General features: G+C 43.6%; 1 protein-coding gene across 1 annotated transcript; it reads right to left on the bottom strand.

The window, feature by feature from the left end:
• Positions 1-38: 38 nt before the first annotated feature.
• On the bottom strand, positions 39-8,284 carry LOC139927952 (NAD(P)H oxidoreductase RTN4IP1, mitochondrial-like). Its single transcript, XM_071920269.2, has 9 exons — positions 7,678-8,284; positions 7,397-7,551; positions 6,746-6,814; positions 6,032-6,156; positions 5,435-5,483; positions 5,151-5,287; positions 4,294-4,477; positions 2,042-2,137; positions 39-841 (listed from the first exon to the last, which is right to left on the bottom strand). Exons 1-9 carry the CDS (start codon positions 7,973-7,975, stop codon positions 635-637), a joined length of 1,320 nt encoding a protein of 439 aa, XP_071776370.1. The 5' UTR covers positions 7,976-8,284; the 3' UTR covers positions 39-634.
• Between the last annotated feature and the right edge of the window lie 5,842 nt (positions 8,285-14,126).

The following is a 14,126-nucleotide window of genomic DNA, read 5'->3' as shown; positions in this document are numbered from 1 at the left end:
CTTCCCAGCAGCATGCATGCAACAGCAGATGCAACAAAAATGACTCCTTCACATAACAAGTTGCTTCTTTACTTTGTCCAGTCAAAAATATACAACACACAACAACCCTTTTATATTGTCAGATAAAATAAAAATATATTTTGTTCCTCATGTTTCTCAAATATGTTATACAGTAGCTGTCAAAAAATAAAGATTCAGCTGAACAACAATGAAGAAACTTCAGCGAAAACTGCCAATGTATTTTAACTGACAGTGTTCAGCGGGGGGAAAGTTTTTAGAGTTGAAGTTTCTTCACTTATTGTTCCCTAAATGTTGAATTGTTACTTTTGTTCAATTCATCTAATCAAGTACCTTGGGAGAACTGCAGGACTGTAACAGCTGTTATTTCCTGTGTAGTCAGGATAGAGAAATCCCTGACATCCAAAACCTTGTGAAACCATCACAACTAAGCTTTAACAAGAACAACAGCCTTTGACACGCTCCCATTACCAGCTCAAGTCAGGCTTGTAGTCCAAGTCTGCACACCAGCAGCATCCCTGATCTCTTTGGACATCTCAGTCACGTTGTGAAGAGTAGCCTTGTCGAGGTGAGAGAAGTCACAGAGTAAACTCTCTTGGCACTCTGCTTCCCGTCTTTAGTTTGGATTGGGTGTTTCCTTAACTTGCTCTGGCTCTGCAGCCTCTCTGTAACTGTCCTCCACCGACTCTTCAGCCTGTCCGAGACCTTCGTCCTCTTCAGCCACCCTGACCACCGTCTTCCCTCTGGCGTGGCCCTGCTCCAGCTTCTGAAAGGCCTGCGGCACCTGGGTAAATGGGAACTGGGCCTCCACTACCGGCAGAATCTGTGGTGAACCAGGAGAAAACATCATGGATGTCATCTTATAGTCAAGTCACGAAACACTGAAGAGACCATAAACTACATACGTGTATCAGACCTGGGTCAAACAGTATTTGAAAATGATTCTTAGCTTTTATTTTAATGGGTTAGAGAACTAGATGGGTGGACTTTGCCATATTAGACAGAACAGTTTGGGTCAGACAGTTTGACAGACAATTTAGTAGACTTTTCTGTGATTGACAATTGATGCTATCTGAATTGTCCTGATGGGAAAAACTACATGCAACTGACACTCCAAACATGATAAAACGAACACCAGAATCAAACAACACAAACACATTGTTGCAATTATTTGCAAATACTATTGGACCCAGGCCTGAGATATATTTTTTTTCTTTTTGTCCAATGCATGGCACTAGGTAATCATAGTAATCATGTTCATTTTCTGTCTTTGTTACAAAAGAAAGCCCACAAACTATGACTCCCAATGCTAAATCATCTCTGCTTTCAAGGCTGTAGATGTGAAAAAGTGCGGGAGGGGTTTAGAATGTGATGAGGCTGGACAATCCTATGCTAGTCCCACAACACGCACAGCCAGGCTTGTTATTCTGGTCAGCATCTCTTGTCATTAACAATGAATGGGGAGCGCAGTGGCGTCACACTGGAAACCATCCACACATCTGACAGAATAGGAGACAGAGAGCGAGAGAGCGCGCGCATGTGTGTGTGTGTGTGTGTGCGCATCTGTGTTTGTGCGGGGGGGCTGTGTGTGTCAGTAGCTTCCCGCCACAGGTCTGAGTGTGCCGCTTGCTGTAAGCCCCGGGACAAAAGGGTAGAGGTCCCATACGCTTAGCGAATGGCTGCTCAGCACTGTTTCAAAACCCATTCATCGTCTCCCGGCGCCTGACTCATCGCCCAGCGGCCAGCCATGCACACAACCAACCAACCAGCACAGCGGGAATGCCATGCTCGCTCCTTAATAAAGCCACAAGGGAGTCTTGAATACACGGGCACGTATGGAATCCCTGGTATGTTCCTAATCAATCCGCTGTATGATCTCCCTTCCCTGCGTGAATTTCTGATAGGAGTCTTGGGGCTGCGAATTATGCACAAATGAGAGGATGTCCGCCTCCTCCACATCACACCAGTGTAGTTGGTGATGAGTGAGGAGCATAGCATTACATGATCAACATAAAAGCAATACCTTTCCTGCATCCACCAGCTTGCTGATTTCATCCAGGGCAGGCCCATCTGGAGCATAAAATCCCCAGCGGTAGAAGACTCCGCTTGATATTACATTCTGACAGAAGGGAGACAAAAAGAAGAAGTCAGACGGGTTCAACAACAGGGAACACACACAATTTACAGTTAGAGGGGTTAACTGGGTACGTAAAGATAAGGAACTCATCACTCCAAGGCTTTCAGGAGTCCCAACTTGGTCTCTCAAGTTTTCACATGATAATGCTGAAAATAAAATTAGCCTTCTACCAAAAGTAGAAAATAAGTTAATGGGAAAAGCTGGAAATGTGTATTAGTGTGTTTAAACAAACCTGCAGTGGACAATTCAGGAGAGATGTTAATGATGCCGTCATAATATACTCTGAATGTACAAAATATCAGGGACACATATCAGGGATGAGGTGAATCCAGATGAAAAGTTCCCTTATTGATTTCCCTTATTAAATCTAAAGGGAGGGCAAAATGGGCTGCAGCTCAATATCAGAGAGATGTCCCTAATACTTTGTACATTGAGTGTATATCTTGGCACGCACAGTGCACATAACACATTTTGGAGACACCCCATCATCACTTCCGTAACATTCTGTGATGCTCATCAGTGGGAACAGAGAAAACTTTATTTCAGCTGTGATCAATTTAGTTTGACACACTGCATTTTCTCAGAGGCGGTCAAAAGAAAGATTTGGTCTGGACAGACAAGATCGATCGACAGACTTCATATGCCGGTGATGAGCTTAACCAGCAAAGCAGCTCACCGATGAGTAATTATTCCTATTATTCATAATTACACATCGATCTTTCACAAGTCACTGTTTGTTCCCCCTAAATTTAATTTGTGTAATGAAGTGAGCATTTTGCTGGCAAAAATTGAGCGTGAATTGTGAGCAAGGAACAAACTTGAACATCCAAACCTTCTCAATGGAGGTGCATCAGAGAGAAGGACAGCACAGACTGCTCTTACAGCACCACTCATTCACCTAAACCACCTAGTTCCTTCTCGTTTTATCATAGGATTTTATTATCTGCCATCACTTTGCCACACCTCAGGCTTTGGTAAAACGACGCCAAATAGGTTCGTTTCCAAATAGGGCAGACTACATGGCAAAGGTTCTTTCTGATCGTTCAATGCTGCTAACAGGTTAACCACCAGAGGGCTCTGTTGGGCTGCGCTCTCCCAGATGAAAAAGCCCCGTTGTCCAGCACTGGGCACTGAGGGTGTGACTCATGTGGCTGAGCCCCGCCAAACTGACCAGCCGGCTGCTTCTGTGGACAATGGGCCCCGGAGGCTTGGAGAGAAACACACAAACACTGGTATTTGCAGGGGGGAGACAGTCGGTTACAATCTGCCCAAATACCAAATACTGCTGGTTCAGCAACACATGCACACACACACACACACCGCATCCAGACTACCACACACACTCACTCTCATACACGCACACACCCAACTCGAATGCTGCCAGCCATGCTGTCAGCCGTGCCTGCGCAGCCCAGGACAACTTGACTCAGTCCCCAAAGCAACTCCACCCTGTTCTCAACTATTCACCCACTCAGTTCAGCCCAAACCCACTACCCCTATTACACATGCACTCCACAAACAGAGCGGCTGGAAGGAGAGGACATACTCACACAAACACTAGACCTACGCACATACAGGAGCTCAAACGATTAACGCTCGCGGTCCTGTTTCTCTGGTGGGATCATTTCATCTACTCATGCTCATTCTTATTACACCCCGCAGGGCATATTGCAAATGATCAAGCATAAAAATGTACAACGCCAGAACTTGTTATAAAAGCTGAGTCAAGTTACTACATGACTCTTCCCTCCCCGTTCCACTGACTGAACATCGAGTCACAAGATGTCGAGGCTGATCACCCGAGTGGAAACAAATCGGAGCAAAAGCATCCACCAGCTGGAACAGGTGGACACCCATTTCACATTGTTGTCTTTCCACGCCAATGAGGCCAAAGTATTCTATTTCAGGTTTGGTACACCTGTGGTCCCCACCCATGCTTGGGATTCATGACAAATAACAGTCAAAAACGTTTAATAAAACAAAATCAAGGTCAGGTTTGTAACACCGTGATTATGATATTTCTTTTTTTCCTTTTCAGACCTGGGCTAAAATTCAGAGTATAATCTTTCACTTCTGCTTCGTTGGCTTCAGGTTAGCTTAAACGTGGCATTTTTTGTGCTTGCTTTGCTGCCGTTTACCTGTAGGGCCTTGTTGTGCAGGGTGAATCCTGAGCGTATGGCCCCATCCAGCAGGCCCATGGAATCGGTGTTGAGGAGGAAGGGTGTTACCAGCGTGACGTACTTGGCCCCGGACCAGGGCTTCAGCAGGCCCAGGGCCCACTGCTCCGTGTCCCCACCCACGTTGTCGAGAATCACGTCAAACCTGATGGTGGCAAATACAGACTGTCAACCTTATGGGAATCCTGGCAGTGCATGGTTCTTAATACTGACACTCACTCACACACACACACACACACACACACACACAGATACACATGTATAACATCATAAGAGGTAATCAAAGTTATAAGATCATGCATTGCAGGATTTGAATTCAATAATCCAACAATCTTATATCAGTATTCTGCATACTGCTAGAGCCCTAGTTCAAAGACTATGTTAGGAAAAGGGGGCGGGTGGAGAGGGGGGAGAACTAGTGTCCACTCAGACCTTGAGCCCCGGTCGCCATGGAAACTAGGAAGTGAATCAGTGAGCAGGTGTGCCATGCTGAGGGGGAGATGTTTACCACGTTTTTAAGGGTAGTTTAAGGGGGAAAAACACACACGATTCAAGCAGTACTGCAGGAGAGCATGGCTCCATTTCATTAGCACGTCGGCTGGACTGCCTGTCGCTGACACTAATGATACCTCCCCAACTGACTGAATCGCACGGGGCTTTATGTCTAGGAGAGGACGTTCTGCTCCCTTTCATTCACTCCCAAAAACAACACCGTTTCACCGCTTTACACACAATGTACATCCATTTGATCTTGTGGTCTCTTCTGGAAATGCACTACACAGGACGAAAAACACATTTTTCACCATAAGAACACATACTTCTCCATCGTTTCTAGTTGTGCGGCCGCGTCTCCTGCCGTGTAGTCCACAACCTCGTCGGCCCCCAGCCCTCTAACGAGCCCCTCGGCGTTCTGAGAGCAGGTTACGGTTACATGGGCGCCCCATGCCTTCAGTAACTGGCAGCACACAGAGGAAGAAAGCACAAATACACACACACACAGCGGTGGCCTTATTCTCATGCCGAGTCTAAACGGGTCAGACATCAATGCTGGTATGGCTAGTGGAGTACAGCTGTGATTACTGGTAGTGTGAAGTAGCCTTACCTGAATAGAGAATGTTCCCACACCTCCCGATCCTCCGGTGATCAAAACTCTGGGAGGAAAAACCCCAGCAACCCAAGGGTCATTCAATTACTGTGGGACTCATTTACAGAAGCTACTAAAAAGGACGGAAGGAAGCCTCGGGGGGGGAAAGGGATTCGCGGGATTGGAGGCCATTAGATTCCAGGGTGTCTGCAAGTTTCATCAAGCCAAACGCAAGACTTTTCAAGACCTTTTTGATGCCAATTAGACTGAAATATAAGACACCACTGAATGAAAGCGTACATGAAAAAAGCAGTCTTATCAGAGTACAGGTCCGCACGGCTGGACTGAGGCCTCACCAGAAAAAGAGCGCATTAAGAAACTGCAACAATTTTAAGCCCTCTAAGAAGTAATTTAAGGCTTAACGATGAAATAGTACTATTTAGTATTCAGGGACTTTTGAAAATCAAGACTTTTTTCAGGACCCGCAGACACCGTGGATTCACACGGTCTGGGTAATTGTGTGTGTATGTGTGATGATGAATGGGGGGGGGGGGGGGGATTTTGATACAAGGATAATGTGTTTGGCCATGTTGCCAGGGTCAGGGTGGCGCTTGCCTTTTTTTGGAACAGTTGTCTCTGCAAAGACCACCTGCGTTGACGAGGGCAGACAGGGCCGTGGCAGCTACATATGGGATGGATGCTGCCTCTGTGTGACTCAACAATTTTGGTTTGTGGGACACCTGTGGGAGAAACACACACACACACACACACACACACACACACACACAGACAACATCGACAGTTAGGAATATACCAAAACGTAAACAGTACAGGCACATAAAAACAAGAAGATGCCTTTTTTTTCCCTAGAGCTACAGTATAAAGTATTTTGTTGTAGCAACAATTAAAAAGCTCAGTCTAATGATTAGAGCTGCTGTGAGGACAGCTAGCTAGGAGCTGCCAAGTAAGCGAAGCGCAGTACAAGCCAGAAACACTGGGCAGTTTGTGTGTCTGCCTAATTGCTGCCGCAGAGGCTCACGCAACCAGACAAACTTAATCCTAATTAATTCTTGCACTGCAGGATTACATAACAGGGTGCACTTCTTCCAAACTTTTGTTCCACGCATTTTTACAATTCATATGAGAGTTCTCTACAAATAGTTGCCATTTGTTTGAAACCATACTGAACAGGGAAATCACATTTGCTTTCATTTAAGCCAGTCAGCCAGTGTTATGTTTAACAACAATTAAATAATAAAGTGTCTCATAGCTTGTTGCCTGATGCTGATGGAAATACACTGAAACCATGTAACTCTACCAGCAGCCTACCTCATACTCTGTTAGAGTCACAAATTCTGCCAGGCTGCCTTGCTTCCAAGGAGGGATGGCAGCCCACACCTGAAACACAGATTTGACTTTCAAAATGCTGTACACTAGACAATTTGACCACCTACGCTCTTAGTCTCCGAGTCGACTAATGAGCTGCTGGGCTCTTAGGCTCAACTGTTCTAGTCAATTAGTCATTTCAAAAGACATTTTCATGTGTCCTGAAAAGCTGTAACAACATCAGAACAATATTCACAAATGCGTATTGGTCTTCTTTGATAAACATTACATCATGGTAAGGTCAATTTTGCATAACTGCATTTTTGTTTGCAGGGGGATAATAATGTGGGAGAGGCAATTTTCCAGATTAGTTGATAAATGGATATTCGATTGGTCCATGAAATCCTTGGACTACTATTCAATATAGAACTTATATAGTTGAGCACAGCCCTAGTGCACAAGTTACCTTGGAGTTAGGGAGTAATATACCAAACTATTCTCAAGTAATTATGAGTCACATTCCTGATGAACTAGAAAAATAATTCAATGCACAACCTTTTTTCCAAGGAAATGTTTGTGAAGAACCTGACTACTGAATTGCACACACCCTGTTTTGGAAAGGTGTGCAGTGGCATACCAGCGACAAACCATTACCTCATCTCCTGGGGCGAAATGTGTCACCCCGGATCCACAGTCCACCACTACACCAGAAACATCACGACCCAGGATGAGGGGAAACTCACTGTCATTCTCCATCATCACAGACAAGGGATCCTTTCTTAACTTCAGCAATTTTGCCCCATATCCACCTGAAATCAAAGTGAGCAGTCCTACTGAAAACAGATGCAACTGTAAGTAATTGACTGTGTATCAATAATGACAACTATGTCAGCTATCTAAAACTGAATCTAAAAGCATGTATGCAAACTACTTACCCCTCATAGATATGTCAAGGGGGTTGAGACTAGCAGCACAGACTTTTATCATCACTTCACTGGCCAAATTGATGGCGGGGACGGTGATTTCATCTGTGAACCTCAAAACCCCATTAGTGCCATACTGGTCAACAACCCAAGCTGGCATGCAGTTCTGCAGTCTGGAAGATGAGCTGCACAGATTTCTTCTGCAACACACACTGCAACCTGACCAGGCTAATGTTTTGGTCGAGCCTACTGCTTTCGCGTAGGACAAGCAGGCTAGCCTAGCTGATGCCATTGCTCTGACAGAACCCATTTTAATAGCAATTCAGCGGTGTCTACTGAGAGAGCTTTTAATAGTTAATGACATTTGGAAACACACTTGTCACCAGCTGGCTAGCTAACTACCTATACAGCTAACGTTAGCATGTCAAGGTTGTCACCATTGAATGTTATGGAAAGCTTGCAGACTGCAAAAAAGGTATTAACGTTACGTATGTCCAGTAAATAAGCGAAGCCTCTTCACGACACGTCAAGTGAATAAACGAGTGTCACTAAGCAAATTACGGTTGAACTGAAATGTACTGTTGTTGTAAGAACAGGTAACACACCCTTCTCTAGCTAGGTGGCTACATAACAAGCTAACCTATGAACTCACGGCGACAGCCAATCAGAATTCTCTGGCTGAGTCTTCGGACCAATAGCATAAGAGAACAAAGAACACAGGCTCCCATGTGTTATACTAATATTACCATTATTATTATTAACAATACTACTAATAATACTACTACTACTACTACTAATAATAATAATAATAATAATAATAATAATATAATAATAATAATAATAAGAAGAAGAATACATGTTTCTTAACAAAATGCTGTACAATAAAAGCAAATCAAAACCTCCACAAACCCAGACCATAACAGAGGGGAAAGAATTGCTCCATTAAGGCTCATTCCGCAGGACACAAATAGCTCTCCATTATGTGGCAGTAATAGCCTATTATCATAACAATACAAATGTACATGAAAAAATAATAACCCAATATGGTGGAGAGAGGCACTCAACAGTAAAGTGGCTGCTGAGTACTCCATCAGCTGGAGACAAATATCAATGGATAAAGCAAAGGCTAATGCAGAGAGCACAAGCCAATGAAAAGAGCCGAGGCAAAGAGACAGAACACAACACTGTTTATGCGGTGGCTGGACCGGGTTTGTTTTAATGTTTACTTCACAGTTATAGCATGGCAGGAGCTTATCACTGACTCGTCGGGGAAATGTGGTGACAAAGTAGAAGATGTTAGCCTTCTTGATGCATGAACCACTACAGCTGATCAATATCTAGCTGAATTCTTAAAGTGAGAGCTAGTCTGCCTTGAGCCCCCATGCAAACTGACCTAGAACTGAACAGCTGCCCTCCTGCTGCCCCACTGGCTGGGAAGGACTGCTGCTGCAAAACAGAGAGGTTATGGCTTGTCATTAGGAGATCTCATGAGGTATAAACTGTAAGAAGAAGCTCTACCGCTTCCTGTTACCCTAATTATACCCCGGTCCAAATAAATAAATAAACCAAGTCACACTTGTCTCATGCAAATGACCTCATCTGCAAAGGGCTTATCATAGCTTTTGGCAGCAGTATTGACCCATTCTTTGTCCACAGAGACCGAAGTGTCTCTTCATTACATTCTGGAGTTGGCTGACTGACGAGAGAGGGAGAGGGAGAGAGAGAGAGAGAGAGAGAGAGAGAGAGAGAGAGAGAGACCCCTAAGGGGCCCTGTGGCTGTATGATCATGATTCAGCATGAAACCAGGCAACAAACAGCGCTGTCATTATGATCGCAGCTCCCCAGGGACAGAGGACACGCCGAATATTGGATGCTTTGTCTTTGCTGCCTCATTACAGCGCCGCTGCCTAATGAATTACGTGGCTGGGTGTCACTTAAAAAAAACACAACTCAATTCTGCATTACTGTGAGTAGGGGGCGCCATCTCTCAGCACCCCATGGAGGATAACCAGTATTGACAGTTTATTGTTGCCCAGCTACCCTAGGACAAGATTGGGTCAGACTACCAGAGCAGCATCTGTCTTCAACGCCTGTTTTGTAAGAATGGCTGTCCCTCTTTCCTAGAAACACCCTCTGTAGCTTGTTATCTGGGCCTCCTCACCATCTTGGGACCTGTGGCCCAAATCACATGCTTGCTCCACATAAAATAAGCCTTTTATAATTGATCTAATTTAATGGTCTGGTCTGGAAGAAAGCGCTGTCAACATCTGACCGAGGACTCCCGAGGACTTCACCCTCATGGAGGACGGACTAATCCCTCCCTAAAGGCCATCTCCCCCCACCCCACCCCCCCCCTCCCCCCACCCCGCACAAGCAAACACACCTCATCTATTTAACATGCAACCAACTTCTCTTGTTCACCTGTCTCGCCCCTTCTTCCATGCACCAATTTCCTGTCTTTTTCTCTCTCTTTCCCTTCATTCTTCCCCTCCAATTTCGTCTCAGAATCAAATAAACCAATTAACAAACAAATCTCCAGATGCTCGGCACACCGCGGCTAAATAATGAGCCTGTGGTAAGGCTGGGCATGAATAGCCACTCCACTGCTCCCCAAGACGAGCGGGATAATGAGCAGAAGCCTCGCTCACGGAGCGACAGAACGGAGAGCCACAGAGAGAAAGGAGGGCCGCGCACCACAACCCCTCACCAGTTGGGCTCCCAGATGATATTTTTAGAAAGAACGAGTGGTTTCTCTCCTTGGAAACTGTCCTGCTTTTTTTTTCTTTTCGTGAATAGGTCAGTCATGATGGTCCAGTGCAGCGGATACCTAGTGCAGCGAAAAACCAAAAGGCGTTCTTTTTATGCAGTGAATCCCTCTTGGTAACATGGAACTCTAGATGCTGCCCAATTAACAGGCTATTGATATTCAGCACAGTGAGATCAACCCACCATTGTTTTCTGTTAGCAGATGTGTTTAATGGCCTGTTTTTTGCTTGGGCCTGCAGGTCACACAGAGGAACCAGAGGAATAATGTTAGAGGTCAGGGCACTTCAGTCGCCATATTGCACACTGTGTAATTGGGTATTTATTTGTTGACATATGCCTCAGTGTCACATATGTATGCATTTGACAGTGGGGGTTAGAGAACAGACAGGTGTGAACTCGATGTCTTGCTCAAGGACACTTCAACATGGATGGATTATTGGTTGCTGTGGAACCGAACCTGTGACCTCCTGGTTACTGGGCGGTCTCTCTTTGAACATGGCTTAGATAAATGATTACAGATGATAACAGATGAACGTGGGATGCGATGCCAGACTCACTGTATATAGTATCTACTGTATATCGGTTTTCCAGTGTTAACCTTTCATTCTCAAATGAGTTCACACACCAGTGATGTATCTGTTCCAGATATTTCCATGTTATTGAGTCATTGTCAAGAAACCCATGCACAAAAAATGGCCATATAGAGCCAGATACACCACAGAGTCTGACATATACTTCAAAATATACATCATATATTCCTGAAAAATATATCTAAATTCAAAATGTAAGTGAATATATTTGTGCATAATGTATCCAGATATGAGCACATAGAAACTATCTGTAATATATTCATGAATAATGTAACCTGGGATATGCTTACATTTCAAAATATACTCAAATCAAATATATAAATCCATGTATGAAAATGACAGTTTTCCCCCCCATATTTTTGTACATATTGTACATATATAGTTAAACGATACACAATATAAGGTTTGTATATATGTGGTTTGGCGTGTGTGTGTGTGTGTGTATATGGTGTATGTATGGCAATACCTAATATATCTGTTGTTAAAATATATGCAAATATATTATGGGAAGATAGACATTCAGTCTGATGCAGCAGAAATGCCATAAGTTATTCTTAAAAAGAGGAAGAGACATTTGTAAAAAAAAAAAAAGTCCGCTTTTCCAATGAAAACATAATGTAATGTGACACAATCTCCGACTGGTGTATTCCTAATGTGTCTGCACACGCACTGCCTGTGGCACACACACACGCGCGCGCACACACACACACACACACCGTGGTCACCACACAGATGGAGGCGGTGACACAGGAAACACAATGCAGTCTGTCATTCATCAGACAGATAGCATCTTATCTGCAGGCTTCCTCCACACTGCAAGGGCAGCATTGGAAATATAATACACAGTTCAGTCTGTGTTTATCCCCGGGATTAGGAAGAACTATATATGCTGACGTCAGAGTTATTGCTCCCAGTTTGAAAGTACAGACTGGAACTTTTACGCTGACACACTGCTCCCAAACACACACACACACACACACACACACACACTGATATGATGAGTTTCTCTCCAAAATGAGATATACATCATTTGAAAAAGTGGCATCTACTATTACAGAAGGATTGACAGGAAAACACTAAATCAGAACACACTCTGGTACTTTTTCAAATATAGAAGATAGCCTATCACTTGCTGACAAATTTTTTTATATTATATATATATACAGTATATTTATCATTTTGAAAATGAAGTTTGACTTTTGCTTTTCTCACACATTTCTTCTTTGGTTGTTGTTTCGGAAGAGTTCTGCTTCCTAAATGCAAGTGGCCTGGTGTGGAGGCTGGGTTTTCCTTTTTGTTTGTGTGAGCAGCGTCCAGTTCATCCTGACATGAGGAATGGAGGAGGGCGGTGGGTTTGGAAGGGGCCCAGGTGTGAGGGAGTGTGAGGGAGTGTAAGGGAGTGTTCACTCGCTGCGCCCTGATGTCACTTTTATGGGCGATCCCTGCCACAACTCCACGCCTCACCTCCCTCGCACCGAAGTGACACTGGAACCAAGGGTGGAAGTAACAAATCACATTTACTCTTGGTGCTGCAACTGAGTAGCTTTTTTGTGTACTTGTACACACCTTTTGTCAGTACCTTTACTTTTACTTTAGTATTGTTTGGATATTATGTTACATTTTAAATCACATCTGTTAGTACAAATGTTGTAGGCTCTCATCCATTAGCATTGTGTCAGAAACTGGCAGTAAACAGTAAATGGCATCTGCATCAAACTTGCACAAGCATTGGAGGAAGCATTAATTTAACAAACTGCTAACATCAAATGCTCAAATTTATCCATGACCATAGCTTAATTAACATTCGCCCAAAGGTTAGTTGGTATTGGTTTAAGTTTGCCTGGTTGTTGTCTAGTTGGATAGTTTATAACCAGATTAAACATAAATATAATTATGTCATTGAATAATGAGGAAGGGCATTCTTTTTTTAATCACAGTTACTATCCTATCACACAACAAATCATTGTGTTCATTCATGCTTTTTTACACATTTTATTCATTTTTTTATTTGTATTTTTCTGTTTGTATGGGTTTTCGTTAAGTAACTCAGTAACTTTTACTGTGATTCATTTTAATTAAGCTACTTTTTACACCAATAATTTTGCTTTTACTTTGCTTTTTACTTTAGTGAAATGTTAGCAAGGTACAGTACTTATTACTACAATACTTATTATAACCCCAAGAATCTATATTGAAGAAAAAGTTATTCCTTATTCCTATTCGCCTAAGGGAACTTTGCCAGTGTAAATCCATACATGTTATGTTTCATGAATGCACATAGATATTAAATGTTGAATACTGAATATAGTCTACTGTCTGTTATACAGTATGTCTATCACATGCATCATATAGTATCTTAAACTGAGTGCCAGCGTGTTGCCTCAATACACACTGCGATACTCTGTGAGCTTTAAAGTTTTCTGCACCAGTGCCACCCAGAGAACCTCCTGTACATTTATGAATTGCATTGCACAGATAAAGTCTTCCTCATTCTATTGCACACCTGCAGAGAGCAAATGCCTTTTTGGATCCACACGCAAACTCTCATGCCGGAGAACATTCCACTTCCACAAACACACTAAACTTTCCCCACCGGCCGTGGTGTCTGACACCTAATTGGGCAGACGTCTGAAAACGAACCACATTCATTATACAAATGTCACTGGCTTGCTGGTGGAGTGTAGGCGAAGAAGAGGGGGGTGGGAGGAGACGCGTAGGGTGGAGAGTGGAGCTGGCAGGCCGCTAATGAGATATTATCAAGGCGAAAAGGCCCTTTAGTCGATTTTAGAGGCACAGGCTCAAAGACGGTTGGGTGTATATGTGTTATAATGACGAGCTATGGAATTATGGTTGACATGTTGCAGTTTTGTAATCATAAACCATCTCCATCGCCGTGCACACACCAGGTTTTCATCTTCAACAGTTAAGCTTAGCCAGTCCCCTTTATGTTTAAAGACGTTCCAACACAGCAGCTCCAACACTCCCACCAATGCTCTAATATTTTCTCTCCTAATCAGACATCGCATTTCCCATTCAAATCCACAGACACACACTTCCTGTTTATAAGGAGGGGGTAGGTGTGATCTGTAGGTGTGAACAGGAAGG

The sequence above is a fragment of the Centroberyx gerrardi genome, chromosome 18 (assembly GCF_048128805.1).
Source record: "Centroberyx gerrardi isolate f3 chromosome 18, fCenGer3.hap1.cur.20231027, whole genome shotgun sequence".
Taxonomy (NCBI): Eukaryota; Metazoa; Chordata; class Actinopteri; order Beryciformes; family Berycidae; genus Centroberyx; species Centroberyx gerrardi.
The sequence above is the reverse complement of the archived record's forward strand: the minus strand, read 5'-3'. Positions and strand labels throughout refer to the sequence as shown.

What these genes read in the sequence shown, in the direction of transcription:
- LOC139927952 (XM_071920269.2), bottom strand. Translation starts at nt 7,975, where the DNA reads ATGGGTTCTGTCAGAGCAATGGCATCAGCTAGGCTAGCCTGCTTGTCC. An exon ending in ATTTCGCCCCAGGAGATGAG is followed by an intron (nt 6,815 to 7,396) that starts GTAATGGTTTGT and finishes TCTGTGTTTCAG; the next exon opens with GTGTGGGCTGCCATCCCTCC. An exon ending in GACAACTGTTCCAAAAAAAG is followed by an intron (nt 5,484 to 6,031) that starts GCAAGCGCCACC and finishes TTTTCCTCCCAG; the next exon opens with AGTTTTGATCACCGGAGGAT.